The sequence below is a fragment of the Myripristis murdjan genome, chromosome 9, assembly GCF_902150065.1.
Source record: "Myripristis murdjan chromosome 9, fMyrMur1.1, whole genome shotgun sequence".
Classification (NCBI taxonomy): Eukaryota; Metazoa; Chordata; class Actinopteri; order Holocentriformes; family Holocentridae; genus Myripristis; species Myripristis murdjan.
In genome coordinates this window covers 32,220,324-32,240,505 of record NC_043988.1, presented here as the reverse complement: position 1 = coordinate 32,240,505, position 20,182 = coordinate 32,220,324, and the positions used below count along the sequence as shown (strand labels likewise).

Below are 20,182 nucleotides of genomic sequence, written 5' to 3'. Positions count from 1 at the left end.
ACAACAACAACAACACTTTATTATCTTAAGACAGGTCTGTCAAAAACCTAACCTGTTTTGAACCTGCATTTGAGCTGTGATTCTGTACTGATATCAGAACATCTATTGATATCAGCTTGTATGGGTAGGAAGATATGGTACATAGTGATAATTTGGTATATGGTATGGTATGTAAAACCCCTTTGATGCATGCATGTGTTGTGTAGGGCCATGCAAATAAATTTGTCTTAAATTATTTTAGTGCCGGGAATGAAATAAACAAAGGTGCATTAGGTGGAGAAAAACATTTTTAGATAGACAAATTACAAGATCCCAGAAGAGTGGCAGAGCTTACTTCGGTATTGAATTTTACCACCACAGCCAGAATTGTGCAACATTTAACTGGCTGGTGGAAATTTCCCACCATAGCTTTGATTATAAGAGGTCCACCATAAAAATACAAAAAAAGCCCCACTGAGTGGCACCAGACATCACTGGCCCCGATACAAACCCTCATTTTCTGACAAGTCTGAACATGAATGCCAGATAATTGTAAATGCGCAGTAAAAGACAAGGCGTAAACAGTGACAGAAAACGAAACTCTGGGCCAGTGCATTTCTCTCGTCAGGGTACCTGCCAATTACATGCCGACAGTAATAACTCTGTCATGTATTTAATAATAGTTTATCTCCAGACAGATTTTCTCAGGAAACAATGGAGTGTGGTAAACCATATGGAGAGTTTCCTCCTATTTATTAATTAACCACAAACACATCATTAAAACTCACAGCAAAGGATATATATTTTGTCACTGAACTGGTTGTTTAAATATCCTGTAACAGAGGGAGAGTTTCATTTCAACATAAAACACCCACCATTAGGAAAAATACTTTGATATAATTATTCCCAGCATGATAGCAAAACATATTGTTATTATTACAACTAAGAATCATCTAAAGGCATTTGCCACAAAAAACCCAATGTGTTTAGTGATTTAAAAAAAAAAAATGTAATAATGACTGGTGACTTTAAAAAATGATTCATTTTGGCATGTGTTCGTTATCATTGCAGTAGAGGCACCTTTAACTCTACTTTCTCTGATTTGACCATCGAAAGGAACATGATGGATGCTTTCTGTTGTCGAGTACATGATCAGATATTATTTATTCCCACTTTCTCGAGTGTGCGAGTGTGCACGGGACACTTAGCTGATGCTAGAATGACCCCTGCAGCAAACCCCCTTCTGGGAACTGATCAGTTTACTTTTCTTGTAAACGTGTATTTGCTTGTTGTTGTGTCTGCTTTTGTGGTTAGAAAAGTCCCTTAGACTGCATGTAAACAGGATGGGAAAGTTGGTAGTACATTCAGAATATCAGGCTGAGATGTTTTGGTCTTGCTCCAACAAAATCCACTGTTACTGATAAAAGGTTTTACTGCAATAAGCACTGACTGGTGGACTGCACGAGGAGTGGGCCCTAATAATTCAGGAAAGATGTCCAGTCATTTTCTCCAAGGTGGGCAAAGCTTAACTTATATAGCACTTTTCATAACATTTACAACTGCAACTCTAATAGCGTCACACAGATGTATATATATATATATATATATATATATACAGTACAGGCCAAAAGTTTGGACACACCTTCTCATTCAATGCGTTTTCTTTATTTTCATGACTATTTACATTGTAGATTCTAACTGAAGGCATCAAAACTATGAATGAACACATGTGGAGTTATGTACTTAACAAAAAAAGGTGAAATAACTGAAAACATGTTTTATATTCTAGTTTCTTCAAAATAGCCACCCTTTGCTCTGATTACTGCTTTGCACACTCTTGGCATTCTCTCCATGAGCTTCAAGAGGTAGTCACCTGAAATGGTTTTCCAACAGTCTTGAAGGAGTCCCCAGAGGTGTTTAGCACTTGTTGGCCCCTTTGCCTTCACTCTGCGGTCCAGCTCACCCCAAACCATCTGGATTGGGTTCAGGTCCGGTGACTGTGGAGGCCAGGTCATCTGCCGCACCACTCCATCACTCTCCTTCTTGGTCAAATAGCCCTTACACAGCCTGGAGGTGTGTTTGGGGTCATTGTCCTGTTGAAAAATAAATGATCATCCAACTAAACGCAAACCGGATGGGATGGCATGTCGCTGCAGGATGCTGTGGTAGCCATGCTGGTTCAGTGTGCCTTCAATTTTGAATAAATCCCCAACAGTGTCACCAGCAAAACACCCCCACACCATCACACCTCCTCCTCCATGCTTCACAGTGGGAACCAGGCATGTGGAATCCATCCGTTCACCTTTTCTGCGTCTCACAAAGACACGGCGGTTGGAACCAAAGATCTCAAATTTGGACTCATCAGACCAAAGCACACATTTCCACTGGTCTGATGTCCATTCCTTGTGTTTCTTGGCCCAAACAAATCTCTTCTGCTTGTTGCCTCTCCTTAGCAGTGGTTTCCTAGCAGCTATTTGACCATGAAGGCCTGATTCGCACAGTCTCCTCTTAACAGTTGTTCTAGAGATGAGTCTGCTGCTAGAACTCTGTGTGGCATTTATCTGGTCTCTGATCTGAGCTGCTGTTAACTTGCGATTTCTGAGGCTGGTGACTCGGATGAACTTGTCCTCAGAAGCTGAGGTGACTCTTGGTCTTCCTTTCCTGGGTCGGTCCTCATGTGTGCCAGTTTCGTTGTAGCGCTTGATGGTTTTTGCGACTCCACTTGGGGACACATTTAAAGTTTTTGCAATTTTCCGGACTGACTGACCTTCATTTCTTAAAGTAATGATGGCCACTTGTTTTTCTTTAGTTAGCTGATTGGTTCTTGCCATAATATGAATTTTAACAGTTGTCCAGCTGTCGGCTGTGTAGTAACCTGACTTCTGCACAACACAACTGATGGTCCCAACCCCATTGATAAAGCAAGAAATTCCACTAATTAACCCTGATAAGGCACACCTGTGAAGTGAAAACCATTTCAGGTGACTACCTCTTGAAGCTCATCGAGAGAATGCCAAGAGTGTGCAAAGCAGTAATCAGAGCAAAGGGTGGCTATTTTGAAGAAACTAGAATATAAAACATGTTTTCAGTTATTTCACCTTTTTTTGTTAAGTACATAACTCCACATGTGTTCATTCATAGTTTTGATTCCTTCATTTAGAATCTACAATGTAAATAATCATGAAAATAAAGAAAACGCATTGAATGAGAAGGTGTGTCCAAACTTTTGGCCTGTACTGTATATATATTAAAAAAAGAGACATACATTTTTTTAAATGCAGAGATAACTAGCCGATGCAGTAGCGGGACTGTATGACAGCAAGGATACAGCGTGCTGAAGTTGTATTCACGAAATGACTCTGAAATGGAAACCGTGTGAAAACCAACTTACAAGCAAAACTCAAATAAGGAAGCCATGGTCCAATACATTTTGAATACTGACAACTGAATCTTCATGATGTAAATATTTGAATGAGAGAGTAGTTCTGGCTCACTCGATCATAGAGGATCGTAGGACTAGAAGGTGTGTGGTGGGGCTGAGCAGGTGACAGGTGTGAAGGTATTAAACTGTATGAATGCGTGAGGAGGAGGGCTGCCGAGAAAGAGCACCAAGTTTCCTGGATGAAGAAGAAAGATGTAGCAATCGTTATTTTGTCTTCTATGTGCACAACAAATCAAAACTTGTCCTTTATGCAACAATAGCTTCTGCATGGGCGGCTTGGAATGACTGGCAGCGGTCCTGTTCCTCACACACACACAAACACACACACACGCACGCACACATGCATAAACACGCACAGTATATGCACACGCCATAGACACTTGCTTCCACACACACACACAATATGGGAAACATAAATATATGCACACATTCAATAACATGCACACACGCATTAAAACACACACATATATGCACACACTCAAGCATATCAACTCTATTACCTGCATATCACACACACACACACACACACACACACACACACACCAATGCACACATGCAAATTCAGATATACAAGATTTGTTTTACACATATGCAGACCCACACAAACGCACACACACACAACATAAATACATGCCCATATCAACTCTCAAGCATATTACACACAGAGACACGTGCACACGCTCACACACACACACACACACACACACACACACAAATAAATGCATGCACGCACACACATAAACATACATGTTTATGTGTGTGCGTGCATGCATTTATTTGTATATGCACACACCAAAGACACTCTCTTCCACACACACACACACACAGACACACAGAAAATACACACAATACACAAAACATAAATATATCCACACATTCAACCATACACACACACACACACACACACGCACACACATACACACATATGCACACGCTCAACCATATCAGCTCTCTTACAAGCATATGACACACACATGCATGTGCACGAATGCATATCATTCAAATGTACAAAGATCTGTTTACACACACACACACACACACACACATAAACACAGATGCACGTATATATAAACAAACACATACATTCAATACACACACACTATCCACAGATGTGTCAATGACCAGACTTACATACATGCACACAGTCAACCATATACACTCTTCTGCAAACACACACAAACACACACACACACACACACACACTGCCCCCTCACTCCCTCACTTCTTTATCATGCACTCCCTGTTCCGCCTCAGAAGACCCACACTGAATCCAGGGGCTTAAGTTTCGATTTCATGTGAAACGTGTGAGCTGATTTTTATGAGCACCTTAGGGTTTATTCGGCTCAGCTGCTCAACATGTCTTTCTTCTCACCTTTTTGTGCCCTCTCTGCAATTAAATCAAACCTGAACCTAAAAAATTAAACAAGTCTGTCTTGGTTTCCTGAAAGTCACGTGCCTCCCATCACTTGGCGTGAACAGGCTTGTTTACCCTCCCCCTCAGCCCTTCCCCAAACGGCCTCAGGCTTTCTTGGAAAGGACCTGCTGGAGGTGAACAATGGTGGCTATAACTTCAATGCATTTCTGGATTTTTAAGATTCAAGCTATTGCAAATGAGATCAGATGAAATCAATTGTGTTTTTTCTCAACTGACAATTTGCACCATTTTTTAAAATAATAATTCCCATTTTGCTTTTTTTCTCATTAAATGACTGACACTAAGACGTGTGAATCTGCAGCAGCAGCAGCAACTGTTTGTTTTTAATAAATAGAAGAAAAACTGGGAAGTTAGGATGAGAGAAGACAAAGACAAGACTGTCGCCCACAGACACTCAAATTTCGTCAACAGAGAATCATTGTTCTGGACTGGATGACTGACAGGTGCTTTGTGGATTGAGCTGTGCAGAAACACCACAGCAATGGCCATGAGGTTCAAAGATTGGGCCAAAACCAAGCTTTAGGAATCCTGTGGAATATCTCTTTAAATACATTTTCTTACAATGTTGGGTGGTGCTTGTTCACTTTGAGTGCATAAATGAACACGAACAAAGAGATTAACGCTAATACAAAATCAAGTTCCGATATAATTTTGTCAGGAAATGAAATGACTCTTGTCTTGTTATTTTCTTATTTGAACTGGAGAGTAGATCCGGCAGGTAGCCTCTGCAGGAAACATGCATCTAGTAGCCTTATGTCAGGGAGAAATGACCCGATAGTACTTTCAACAAAAAAATTGGAGTAATTACACAAAAAATGAGTAAAAGGACTTGTTTTTGTACTAAAAAGTACTAAAAGTGTGTATTTGGGAGCTGCTTTGCTATAGAAATGAATTGAGAGACACAATTGTATTGTGTATTATGGATTAGCAGCCCTGGGGAGCACGGAGCAACTAATGAGGATATTCCACCACCATGTGCAACTACCAAGTAATATCTAAACCAGGGGTGTCAAACTCGTGCCATGGAGGGCCAAGAGGCTGCAGGTTTTCATTCCAACCAAAAACTCCACCAGGTGATTTCACTGATCACCCTACCTCGAAACAGAGAGGCGGGACTAATCAGTGAAATCACCTGGTGGAGTTGTTGGTTGGAATGAAAACCTGCAGCCTCTTGGCCCTCCATGGCACGAGTTTGACACCCCTGATCTAAACATTCTTCTATGCTTTCTTCAATGCTTTTGTGCCCCGCTGGCTGGCAGGGCTTGCCCACACATCTGCGGCTTGTTCAACACTTTGCTCTCAGGAAACACATCTTGAAATCTTTTGGTTGAATTGGAATGAAATTTGAAGAACACGTTCCTGCTCCCCTGAGGATGAACCCTGTCAATTTGGTGGCTGTTTGATGAGCTTTCCTCTAGGACCAATCTCAGGCCAAACCGCATTGTCCCAATGTACTTGCATTCCCGCTCTTGTTTTGCTTCCTTACACAGGTTTAATGTTTGAGATAATCAGAGATTGACAGGCGAAACAATTCAAAACAGACAAAAGGACAGTTAACTGGCACAGTTTACTATAAAATCAAAATTAGTGGTAAGTTACTGGAAAACCAAGTTGGTGTAATCATAATAACTGATGATGGAAGTGCTAAAGGCAGGAATAAAGACATGGAATGTATGACCACATTTCATTTGGGATTTGAACAGCTAAGGCAATAAAATTAATCCATGTGACCGGCTCACCATCTATCCACAGTGGAAACACGAGACAGCGTGTGAAGATTCTGCATGAATTTGCATTCAGATGAGTTTTTTTTGTGTTTGTACATGCATGCAAATGAGTGAGCGCAATATAGGTCACCTGTAACCTTTGCTTTCTTTAGTGCATTCTTCTCTTGCATATTACTGTTACACGATAGCACAAAATTACTACACTGTAGCACTAAAGTGTCTGTCTCAGCCAACCCACGGTCCGCCGTATCCTAGGAACTTTCTCTGACTGGAACAAGACCAAACTGTTGTTTTTTTTTTCCTTACAATTTTCGGACTGCACAAAGCCAAAGTGTAGCAGCAAAAAGTGGAGCTTCTCCAACAGCCAAGTCTGCATGTTGAAGGTGAAGTCATAGGCCATACCAGCTTAGCCCTGACAGGCCAAACAATTGTCACTCACGCACTGACTCACTTGATTCCACACCATTAACCGCCATGAGCATCGCGATTATCCTACCAAAACATCGGTTCACGTGCCATATTGATATAAATGACTGTTTGAAGAAAGTAGGTCAGGCTCTGTTTGGCTGGTTAGCTGGAGACATGTGAGGTCTCAGGCCCTCTGTCTGTGTCGGCAGAGATTAACTCTGTGCCATTGAATGCCTATCCTCAAAGATGACAGTTGAGAGAATGAGTAATAGATCGTTTTAGGTGTCAAATATATAAATGGGGAGGGTGGAGCAGGATGCCTATTATCCTAAACAAACAACAATAAAAAAAAAAAAAATAGTTCTTCCATGAAGTCAGCTCCTTGGTTGAGATTAGAGACTCTGTTTTTGTTTTTATTTCACGGAGTCAAAACGTGTCCCAATTAAGCCAGTTTGCTGGTAGCATCAACATTTTATGCCAACAACGTCATTCAGCCAATCAGTGTTTCAGCAGCTATTATTTCAGTAATACTTTCATATTATTTCAACATTAGGACATGCTCCACAAAATATTTGAATTCTGACATTTTCAGTGGTCAGGCAGGATTTTACTGTTTTTCACTCCTTATCAGCCAACCGTTTTTCCAGACTGATGATTGTAAAAGGTTGTTTAAGGCCAGCTGTCTGACACTATTTTTCTGCATGTTGCCTTATGTGTTACTGAAATCATAAAAGCTGCTTGTTTGTGATTTGCTCCATCAGCTGCTGTCGTCTTTATGTTTCCTCTTTTCTGCTGGCTAGAATTTCCCGCGAAACACAATGAGGGACTGTAAACAACTTGATCTTAACCTTTAACTATATTTCTGTGTAAGACAGAACATTACACACTGAAAGTATGAAAGTGCAAAAAAGAGAAGTTTGGATGAGAATGACGCTGATTGTGGGGATGTGAAGTGGAGTTGTGTAACGTTTTTGGCACCGCAAACGTGACTGATCATGGAAAGAGGGGAAGGCCGCAGACAATACAATCAATACAAACATTAGACCATATCAAATCAGTACATGTGTAGCAATTTTTGTGCTTCCTCCCTGTTTGTCCTTCCCATTTTAAACAACTGTGTCATTCCTGGCAGAGCTTCACCTTCTGACGGGAAAAGTTTCTCTCCTGCCATCCAACAGCTCTTACTGATAAAGATTTGTATCTACAACTGGAACATCCACTCTCTCACACACAGTCACACACAGTCACACACACACGCACGCACACACGCACACAAAAGTCAGCATTGCCAGCATGCTACTGTCGATTGCATAAAAGTGAAAATCCCCATCCACATTTTTAACTGATGAGTGTGTGAGAAAAAAAAAAAAAAAAAAGACAACTAGAGATAGTATCATGGTTGATAGTGGTGACAACAACCTGCTACCTTACACTTGTTCTTCACACTGTGCAGTGCTGTTTTCCCATCCTTTTTCCCATGTCTTTGGGCTCAGGCCCATGTCATGCAGTTCATCACACTTCTGTTTAGTCCAAATGTCTACAAGTTTCAGAAACAGGCTCGCAGCCAATGTCAGAGTAATATATCAGGTCAATATTGCCCTTTTATTAGATACTGGATGACGGTCAGTCAGGGCTCTTTGTTAATGATCTAAGCTCAAGTGCATTTAATGAGTGTCCAAGTCCACTTTTGCTCGTTAAATGATGCAAAAAAGGACGGTTGCACCAGGCGCATGGTTCAAAGCGGTTGTCCTTAGTCTCTCAGTTAATCATGGGTGTGTTTGGGGGCATAACATGCAATAAACCAAACAGAATGCCATCTCCCATTCCCGTCAAAAGCCAGGTGTGCCTCCAGCTTGGCAAATAGCAATTACAATGGTGCATTTGCCAGGTAAGAGGAGACGCTTCTCAAATCAAAGCTCCCTGAGGTGCAGCAAACTTGTGTGTGTAACTAGGCATCCCAGTGTGTGTAAAGGCATCCTTGTGTGTGTAACAAGTGTAGGTGCGCATTGCTATCTTGATAATGACTTTGCACTATTGGCTTAAGACCTGGTTTGTGTTGGTCAGTTGCTTTCGAGTACCGCAAGATAGCAATGTGCCAACAATGCGCCTGACCACATCTCATTTTAAGACCAACACGCCCATGGGCGCTCAGATTTGCTCTTTACACAGTGTGGGCGTATGTTATGTTTTTGCACTTTTTATGTATTGATTGCATTGCTGGCCCAACGTTTCCCTGCCAAGTCTTGTCCACATTATGAGATAGATGGTCAGCATTTTCAGAAGGCTCTGTTTTCCCCGTCCACACTTCAATGACAGACCGGCGTTCTCGAATTTGAACACTCTGCAGGGTTCCCAAGTGGAAGATTCCTATTGGTGGAACAGCACTGGAGAAGGGCCAGGTGTTCCATGGGATGAGTTTGACTCCCTGACAAAGGCTTGATGCTGAAATGCGTCAGAGATGGTTTTATAGGCCTGAGATGATCATGCCATGACAATGAAGGCATTTTAGTTATTGTAGAAGACAGTAGCTTGGGGATTTTCTTCTGATTTTTAATTCTGCATGTATCCCTATCCAAACCTCAAGCAAACTCAATTAGAGCCCAGCAAGTGCTCCTACCCAAACACTTTTTGAAACTTTTATTTTATTTTATTTTACTTTGCAGGGTTCTTAAAAATCTTCATTTCACTGGTGGAAAAACTCCAGCTTAGAGCCAAAGAACGTTAAAAAACTGGTAACCACCAAAAGAAATTCATTTATCTGGATTTCAGTGGTGACTTGTGGTGTGGTTTGGTTTGGTCTTGGTTTCCAAGGCTTGTCTTGACAGGAGTAAGATTCAGGGGGAAACACTGTCAACTCTGTCAATCTGTCAAATTTTTTTGGCATGGAAATAGTCAAGTTTAAAGGTGAGGCAAGACAAGTTTACTGGTTTGTAGCACCTTTCCAACAGCAAAGCAATTAAAAGTACTTTACATAAGATTTAAGAAGACATAAAACACTAGAATTAAAGGACATAATTAATTCTTGAATCAGCATAAACGTCTAACAGTCTAACAAGCGTTGGCCTTCTACCACTGACTTGGTGCATGTCAATGAAAGTGATTAGATTATAAGTGCAGTTTAATGTGTATGTGTGGAGAGTATATGTCTGAAGTTGGAAAAAAAGGAGTTAAGAAAAGGAGGGGATGGAGAAAGTTAACGGTTGCCTTTGGGGAATGCATTTGGAAAGGCAGCCAAAACATGCTGGTAAAAAAAAAAAAAAAAAAAAAAAGGGAAAGACAAGAGGGGATGAAAGGATACTTGCACAGGTATGTGGGTTTGGTTTACCGCAAACATGCCAACCCACATCATTTCCAATCAGAGAGAAAGTAACGCTTTCGCTTTCGTTGGCAGGTGCGTATAAATGCACCTACACCTCGCCTCTTGTCTTCACAGCAGCAGCAGCAGCAGCAGCTCCACACACCTGAAGAGACTCGCTGAAGAGACCGGCCCCGGGGCAAATCTCAGAAGACAGAAGCATGGCAGCTCGAGTGGCACTTCTCCTTTTGCTTGCAGTCATCTGCATCGGGTTTGCGGCAGGTAAGGCACCTACACACACATCCACACACATATTTATCCCCATGCACACCCGACATCATATTTGTCATTTGCAAGACTCGGTGTGCATATATGTACATCATGCATTGGATCTCTCTGTGTGAAACTGTTATGACAAACTGCATGTCAGCATTGACCTTTGCACACACAGACAGCAACTGAAACTATTTTTCATTTACTGAAAAGTAGATTACACTTAAGTGATTGGGAAACTTTCACTCCATAGGGGCTTCAGTTCTCGTCAAAGATAAGAAATTATGTTCCAAAGTACTTGCTGTGAGGTCATATGTTGACTCTGAGGTTTTTGGCCTTGGCTGTGAACTAAATTTGGAGGATATGCAGAGTTTCTTGTCATTGGGTCTTCATGAGGCAGCGGCTGCACAGAGAATGATTGACATTCCTCGATATTTTCCGTCTACCTCTGAATTGCCATGCACTCTCTTTGAATTTCATTACCTGATTGTTGTCCTGTGCCTGATGATTTGTTCCTCCTCCTCCAGCGGAGATCCCTGCGGACTGCTGTCTGTCCGTCACGGACAAGCGCATCCCTCGCAACTTAGTGGAGTCCTTTGAAGTCCAGGAAGCTGGTCAAGGATGTGATATAAGCGCTACTCTGTACGTATTTGCACATCCACATGTTCACATTATTTTGGAGACGAGGAAAAGTTATCCTGACATCTCAACACTAATCTTCATTTTCACACATTTTGGAGGTGTAGAAATGCAGATTTTGTCTTTAGTATATATACTTAATACATTCAGGAGAGGTATTTGTGCTCTTTTCCTGCAATACCTTGCTTGACATTCACACAGTTAGGTACATTCACATGCAGTGGATACTGTGGGAAATGGAAAATTTTCTCATTCACACTCTCCCAAGCTGGTCTGTTAGTAATGATGTGTTAGCCAAGCATGTCCTTTTTGCTAAAACAAAGCAATAAGGGTTTTTTTTTTTTTTTTTTTCCAACTTTGTAGCCTGCAACTCAGTGTCAGTTCCCTCTCCTGCACTTTTCAGGTTCATCACAAAGAAAGTTGGAAAGAGGCTGTGTGCCCCCCATCCCAGCTTGAGCAAATGGGTGCGAGACCTCATCAACCGCCTGACGCCCAAACAGTAAATGAGGTATTAAAGATTAATTCATATTATTGCACTAAACGTTGTATGTCCGTTCTGACTGAATAATTCTGAGGAAATCCTCACATTCTCAATTTGTTTAACTCTAAAAGCAAGAGGTGTCCTGTAGCCAGCTAGTAAGCACCACAGGGTGTCTCACAAGGAAAAATATCCCTTAAGGGGTCCTTGAAAAACCTTCACATGTTGGAGTTTGCTTAAGTGTCACAGCCATGTTTACTAATTTAAGCACACAAATGGATTTCCTCTTTAAAATCCACCAACCTTAGATTTCATGCTTAAGAAGAACCCAAGTCTCGCTGCTCTCTCTCAAAATCCAGCTCCGCCTGTCTGATTTTTGAATCTTTGAATGTTAAAGTCCCCCCTGATTTTACTATTTTGAACTAACAGATATCTTCCCTTTTGGATTACTTGCTTACAGGAGCATGATGCGGCAGACTGAACACAGAAATGGACTTGACGCGGCTGAAGATCAGGAAGGATCGCCAGTGCAACATCAAGAACCAAATCAGCCAGTGAATTCATTTCTATGTGTTTCAGTCTCAGAGTCTCAGAATGGTTAAAGGCTAAGGTCTGGAAAAAAGCGCACGGTGTTTGAGACGTGACAGAGCACTGAGGATCACTTCATCATGATGATCCATACTGTATGTCTCCATGCAAGTGAATTCAGATACGAGGTGAATGTACAGTTTTGAATATACTGTCTTTTCATTTGATAACTGTAGTTTCTCCACATGATCCTGTATAGTTCAATGGATAAAGCCAGGTGCCAACAGTGGTAGGGTGAAGGGTTAGAGTTGGGGGTTTTGATACCAGAGCTGTTGTTGTCATAGTACTGTAAGATGCTGTGGACAGAAGCATCCACCAGATCATGTCTGTTAAGCTATGTATATAATCTTTTATGAATACGTTCCTCTATTTCAGTGAATTTGTGGTGTGGAGATTTCCAAATGTTAAGCATGTGTGAACTTTTCAGAAAACTATTGTCAAGATTTTTTTTTTAAATAAAGCTTGAAATTCAATTTAAGAGATTAAAGCGGTCTTTTGCCCTGAAACAGCACATCATATATGAGGTCCACTCTGCTTTTCAGTAGAACACCAACATGAATGAAAAGTGAAAGAGACATGAATCTCCTGTTTAATGCAGGGAAAGTTCTTTATCAACAGTATCCTCCTTTTAAACTCACACATTCATCATTTTCTACTGTTGGCCACCGATCAGCTACGCTCAGTAATATTTAGTAAGAGAGGAGAAAGTGTTTCCCACTCTCTTTCCATGTGCAGATTTTCAAAGCCAGGCCAGGACTTGACTTGGTGACCTTAGAGGCCACAACCCTTTAAAGATAAAGATACACAAAAAATCCCCTCTGCACTCAGCTGGACATGGACAGACACATCCACCAGAACATTAACATGGATACTGGATACTTTTCTGCTTTGATATAATTATAAACTTTTAAAAAACTTGTAATAGGCATTTGTCATTATTCTTAACATGTTACAGATGAAATGATGAACTGATTAATCAAAATATAATGAATAGGGTAACTGAAATAGAATGTAACCACCATTTTCAGATCACAGTCCTCCTCTCTGACCCGTCTGTGGTCAAGTGCCATGGCAGTGCCTGCAGACAGACAGACAGACTGACGGCACCACCGGCCTCGTCTCTGCAGCGCTGCAAAACCGAGTGGCTGCTTCACATCTGCACACCCACAACAGCTTAGCACAGCGATCAAACAGTTCACTGTCTCCCTCAAGACGGCTTTTACAGGAAGCACGTGGCCTGGGAGTGACGCTCGGGATGCACCGGATACACATTTTTAGGATCTGGCTGGATATTACATTTAAAATGAGGTCAGATTCACATTCTGGAAGTAAACTATGTTACATATTTATTTTATTTTATTTTGTATTTTACTTATTTGTTTATTTATTGTGGTTAAAATGACTCTTAATTTATGTAGAAATAGTCACTCATAGCAGCATCAATATCTGCAAGCTCACTGTCATTGTTTTGATCTGCTGTGTGGTCTGCAGAGTCCAGATTTTTTTTTTCCTTTTTTCTTTTTTTGGATTCCCAAACTACTGAAAATGAGTGGATGCTGCCAGATCCAGTTCCTAGCTGACACACTGTTTGCTGTTGGGATCAAACCTGTGACCTTCCCGTTACAGGACCAGCAAGACTCTCTGGGGAATTTTTCTGGGGTCTTTTTCTGAGAATCTGGAGACGAGTCCTTCCTGTCAGTAACAGCAAACTGTCTCAGTGTTGACTGAGCTCCAAGGGCAAGGCTACACTCTTCCAAGTTTCCCACAATGCGTCTGGGAGTACAAGAAGTCTCCACAGACCACACAAATAGAAAGCAGAACTTCCTCAGCCTGTGCTTTAAAAAATATTAACTCAGGGAAGATTGTGATCAGCATGTCAGCTCTTTTTCAGCAAAACTCTTCATCTTATTCCAGCCTGATCTCATATCAAATTTAAAGTTATCTAATAATTACAAAAAGCAATGAATGAAAATAAACACAGAGAAAAATGAGGAAGGTGAAGGATCATGAGAGTGAAACAATACTCTGATGTAACAGCAACATTAGAGTACACAGTGGTGCAAAGTAAGAGCGAGGTGGTTGGGATATACAGTTACCTTAAACTCCAACAACCTAGGTTAAATGAACAATTTCAAAGTTTCAGTTAGACAGACTTGATAATAATATGACCTTAACCTAACATAGAGTTATTTTAGCACCCCTGTTTAGGTCTTTATTGCAATCCCTAGGAGGCGCACTTTGGTTGCAGCATAGAAACCAAGACAGAGAACATACAAGAGTAGGGGGAAAAAAAGAAAAAAGAAAGAAAGAAAAAAAAGTACACAAGTTCTCCAAAAATGAGCATTTGCTTTTATTAATCCAGACAGCTTATCACATTAACCAGTACAGTGGATGACTACAATCTGCAGGACCCTTCTACACAAAGCTAATTTACTTAATGTCGTTGACTTATTTCACTGGACAAAATTCAAACTTTCTCACGCTGTTAAAACAAAATCTGTGTTAGCAGGAAGGTGGGACAGTGGATGGGTCAGTCAATGTGATTTTCACTTGGGAGACTGGAGTTCAATCCCTGAGACCATTGTTCCTTACGTTGTTAAGTAACATTAACATTTCCTAATGTTAGCCATGACCTTTTCTTAAGCTTAACCATGACGACAAATCTTTTCCTAACCTTAAGCGTTGCCTTTTCGTAACCCCCTAACCTTAACCATGTTGTCCTGTTGGCTAAACCTCCTGGAATGTAGCCACTTCCAAGAAAAATTTACACAAATTGAATTTGGGTTCATATGCACAAGCAAATTCATGTCCATCAACACAAACCTGTAGATTAACTTTCGGGACTTTTGCACAGACTGCCATGAGGCTGTGTTGTTAATCATCATCTGCCTTTTTATGCATGTTCTCAGTCTAACTGACAAACTACTGCCCATTACCAGTAAAACTTATGTTTCACTTTCAGTCTGGTCTCTTTTTATTGGAATGCCTTTTAATGACCTCAACGCCTTAAGGGTCTCTATTTATTTTGGACTTGATTTTGGTATTTCTGCTTTATTTGACAGTTACCATAGATAAAGACAGGAACAGGGCAGTCGGAAGGGATGACATGCAGCACATGGCCTGAGGTCAGATTTTTATTTACTTAATCTTGCACTCTGTGGATACTGTTGAAAACTCTGAATTTCCTTCGGGATGAATAAAGTATCTATCTATCTATCTATCTATCTATCTATCTAAAACCCAGGACGCTGCGATCAGGACTCAGCCTTAAGTGGTTCAACAGATAAGAGTGGTTCGCACTCTTATCTGTTGAGCTACAGGACAGGAGCATAACAATCTCAGTGCACAGTCAGAGGAACATGGCGCAAGTGCATGGTTGCACCTTGGCGGATTGCTATTATAATGGTGCATTTGCCAGGTAAGAGGGAACGCCTCTCCGCAGAGAAAAACGGGTCTGCTTGTGCACTGAGTGAGAGCGCACGAGCAGACAGACAGGCAACAGCAGGATTCAATCAAAACTTCCTGAGGTGAAGCGGGCGTCCCTGTGTGTGGAACAAGCAGACAGGACGCCCCTATCCCTGAGGCTGGACGGGAAGATGACAGCTACACCGGCTGGAAAGTAGCAAAGACACTTGCATCATGCTTGGCACCGCTTTGCGCCGGGTGTAAGACAGGGATAGATCAAACGTGGCTCGCAGAGGCGGCGTGAAGGCGCCTCGTCATGCTCTACAGGAGAGGAGTGCAGGCCTTCAAGTTGCAGTGTGTAAGCCACGCAGACTCACCTGTTTGCCAGAGGACTGTGATTAGATAATGTTAGCATTCCAGTTTGGCTCAGTTGCTGCACTGTTTTGACTGAAATGCAGTGAAGAGTACGACAGCACATTGGGAAATGTAATGACCCGCTCAGCCTTTAGCACTGTCCCATTTAAAACATCACACGGTGGAATGCAAAGCAGGCTTGTTTTCACTTGGGACACAATTTCAGCGTCTCATTCTTCAAAAGCAAATCCTCACTCCCAGTTTTCCAGGATAGCAATGAGGCCACATGCGAAACAAAATGATGAAGATTGATGAATATTTTGCTTTTCATTTTGGCACGTTTTCCGCTCGTCACTAACGAAAAGTAATGTCACATACGCATTGCGTTTCCCATTGTGCCACTGTCATGACCGCTTTCCCATGCGGCGTGAGTTCCTCTCTGTACGCAAACATGAGATCTGCCCAGTAGAGAAAGGTCCTCTACACGCTGTGACATCTGAATGACACTGCTGTAACTGGTGAGGTTAAATTCCATGTTCAAGGACACCCAAAGAGTCGCCAGCAGAACCGAAAGCAGGTCTCTTCCTGCCGGTCCAGCAGTCATACAAGCGAAAGTCTGCTGACTCTCACAGCCAACAATTGTTGACAGTTACTACTGTCTGGGTTCCTGCCAAATTCTCTTCCATGTGACAATATTTCAGTCAACCCACTTTCTTTTCCTGTAATAGCTTCATCTGGGAAAATCCCAAAGGGAAATACCCCCAGCAGATACAAATGAAAGCACTTTACAAGGCAAGCTGTAACTTTAAACTATACTCACTCTGCATCATCTAAGCACTTCTGAGCTCCGCTGCCCTCCAGACATAAAAATATTTGCCAATTATGGCGGCAGGCTTAACATTAAATCTGACACTTTATCATCTTCCACGTGAGCACAAGTTAAACACTGGTTACTTTTATGTAAACAAGGTGATATAATCTTACTACAGATCGGTCAGACTGACTTCCTCAATTGCGGTGAGCTGAGGAACAGAAAGTGGTTCTCCACAGACACTTCACTGGAACTCAACTTCTAATTTCTGGTTTACTGATAAAGTCTGATTGATTTTCCGGCGAAGTGCAACCCAAACCTCAGCGCTATGTAGGAAATACGGAACAAGGTCAAGCACAAATGCACCACTGCGATTGTTTGTCAATAGATGTTCACACGTGTCGACTGGATTCCTTTAAACACCGGCGGCGTTGATTTGAACACTTCTGCAGTTACATTAACACAGATTAATGTTTTATTATTGGTGCCATTACGCTGGTATTTATATTAGAGAGCGATTACGGTGCCTTTCATTAAAGGTACACCATGCAAAAACTCTGAGTATAGATTAAAGTGAAGATCTCAACTGACAGAAATGGGAATTAAACTGCATGCTTGTTCTACATTTTGGGTAAATTGTATTTAAACATTCCCAACTTTTTTCCACCTTTGGTAATTTTGCATGTAGTGCACCTTTAAGTACAGTTGTCCCTCGCTATAACACGGTTCACCTTTTGCGGCCTCGCAGTTTCGCGGATTTTTGTTTGTTTGTTTTTTTTTTGTTTTTTTTTTACAGCGCATTGTGTTCTGCATCCTGATTGGGTAAGGGAGAACCTGCGCATTGTATTCTGCGTCCTGATTGGCTAAGGGACTGTAGACCGTTGTCAATCAATCTCCTCCGTGCCGTGTCTCCTGTACAGTACAGAATGCGTTCATTCTACGAAGGTTTGAACTTTGAGAGTGTTTAAACAAGAGAGAAAAGTGAGAAAATGTTAATGCCTGTCTGAGAAAAGTGTATAAAGTGTGTAGTGAGGGGTTTTACAGCCTTAAAACATCTAGAATAATTGTAAAAAATAAAGCTGACTACTTCGCGGATTTCGCCTATTGCGGGTTATTTTTAGAACGTAACTCCCACGATAAACAAGGGACCACTGTATTTACATAGTAAGATTGAGAGGTTACAATATTTCTCTGTTGGTAATATACATGTTAATACGGACAAATAAGGCTTTTACAAATAATGATGCATCTCATAAGACCATTATCGTCAGTTCAGTTTTGGGCATTAAAGGGAAAATACATCCTGAGACAAAACTGACTTTCTCATGAAGAAAAAGTCAGGATTACAAATTGAAACAGAATTTATCGACAGTGAGGGATTCACAAGAACTTCCTCTAAAGTGCAAAAGGAGCCAATAGGCACTGTGGGCTTTCATGCAAGAAACAAAATATTCCCATATCATCGCTACCAAGGGAAGAACATGTAGCTGCAAAACGCCAACCTTGCAGCAACTCACAAAGCGCCTTTGTTTTTCGTTTGATGATCGTGCATTTTCCGTCTTCTTTTTTTTTTCAGTTTATGCAGTGGGGTTTGCCAAACAGGTCAGAGGGGTTTCTCACAGATTGTGTAATTCTTCAGCTGAAGTGAAAAACATTTAAGTCATCAAAATTGGAGTTATGAGGTTTGCACGCAGCAACAGTCCTGTGTTCCAGATTTATGGGGGGATCATCAGGGCCAGTGAAGCTCTGAGGTTTCCTCTAAACTTTTGAAGGCCCAAGGTGATTCACAGTGAACCAGGTGCATTTTGGTTCACACTGTGTCTGTCCCTGGAAAAACACCCGTGCCCTCTTCCCTTCACTGGCTTCCGGTCAGGTACAGGATTGGATGTTCATTGATCGTTCTTAAAAACTAGATGAGATCGAGCCTTCGCAGTTGCAGCTCCAACTCTGTGGAACGCATTCCCTCCCGCTGTGCAGACTGCCAATAGCCTCTCCACTTTTAAAACACTTCTGAGGCCACACTTGTTTACTCTGGCCTTTGGCTGAGTATAGCCACGTCTGTTGGGTCTTTTATCTGTTATGTTCACTGTATTATTGTTTTGTTTTTTATTGTTTTTATTGCTTTTTATTGTTTTTACTGTTTTTTGCTCATTTTACTGTAAAGCACTTTGGGAGGCCATTGGCTGTTTTAAATGTGCTATATAAATAAAGCTGACATTGACACTGACAAACAAACAAATAAATAAATAAATGTTGCAGTTCCAAAACAGATACCTCCAGTTCTTTATCTACTGAGCGGCTCACAGTGCACTTTCATTATTAATGATTTTATTTTATTTTATTTTATTTTATTTTCAAAATGTATTAAATTTTTAATTAAATTTATTTATTTATTTATCCACTTACTTACTTACTTACTTACTTACTTAGTAAGTTTTGGTCTCTGGTTTAAAGGTTTTGGAAACAGCCAATGCTTATTTTCAATAATAATAACTGTCTACCACACAATACTTGTCTCTGCACATTTTTTATGCAGAGGACACCCTCTGATCTCAGAGCACATCACAACATCTGCTAGTTTTTGGTGGCCACAGTGCCGTGCAGCAGTGGCGGTTCTGCCCATATTGCTGCCCTGGGCGAAATTACTGCCTTGCGCCCTTCTGTGTTACTACGCCGCGGCACCGGCCGGCACTGTCACTGGTGCCGCGCCCACCTGGTCAGGTCTGCAGGATCTGACAGGTGAGCGGCGCACACATACTGCCATATATACCTTTCATTATAAATCAACTTTTGTTCATACGCGGCTGCAGCAGCACAATGGACAATGACACAGACAACATGGTTGATTATTGACTGCACGATGCGGCCATTCGCCGGTAATCGCGGCATCAGGCGAGCCTACCTACTGGTTTACATATGCAAGTACAATACATGTGTATTTGCTTAGACCCCCAATATTAGACGAGGGCGTTTTTTTCAGGGCATTTTCAATGTCACGGCCCCCACGTGACTTGAAAAAATGCCGGCCCGGGTGGTTGCCTGCTTCGCCCATGCTTAAAACCGCTACTGCCGTGCAGAGCCGTGGGCGCATGCATTATTAACCTGGGAGGGAACAGAAACCCCAACCCTGGCAGCGTGAATGTCATGTTGTACTTACACCGGATGCACAACACAGTCAGTCCAAGAGTGCAGTTACAAAAAGGTGGATCCTCTTCGATTAAAGGTGACATCTCAGTTCTTGATTTCCTGAAAACAGAAACACCACAAATACACATCCTGCGAAACAGGACCTTCTAACTTTAAATTATCAACAGGACTGTCATAAAAAAAATATGTAAAGACGAGTAC

The 20,182-nt window shown here is 41.5% G+C and overlaps 1 protein-coding gene across 1 annotated transcript; it reads left to right on the top strand.

The window, feature by feature from the left end:
• Positions 1–10,396: 10,396 nt before the first annotated feature.
• Positions 10,397–12,734, top strand: LOC115365493 (C-C motif chemokine 21-like). Its single transcript, XM_030060530.1, has 4 exons — positions 10,397–10,568; positions 11,087–11,201; positions 11,602–11,706; positions 12,137–12,734. The coding sequence occupies exons 1-3, from the start codon at positions 10,508–10,510 to the stop codon at positions 11,699–11,701; spliced, it is 276 nt and encodes a 91-aa protein (XP_029916390.1). The 5' UTR covers positions 10,397–10,507; the 3' UTR covers positions 11,702–11,706; positions 12,137–12,734.
• Positions 12,735–20,182: the final 7,448 nt, after the last annotated feature.

Bases quoted from the DNA above. Each gene is read 5' to 3' on its own strand.
- LOC115365493 (XM_030060530.1), top strand. From the start codon at position 10,508: ATGGCAGCTCGAGTGGCACTTCTCCTTTTGCTTGCAGTCATCTGCATC. The intron at 10,569-11,086 runs GTAAGGCACCTA...CTCCTCCTCCAG, and splicing joins CTGCATCGGGTTTGCGGCAG to CGGAGATCCCTGCGGACTGC. The intron at 11,202-11,601 runs GTACGTATTTGC...TGCACTTTTCAG, and splicing joins TGTGATATAAGCGCTACTCT to GTTCATCACAAAGAAAGTTG.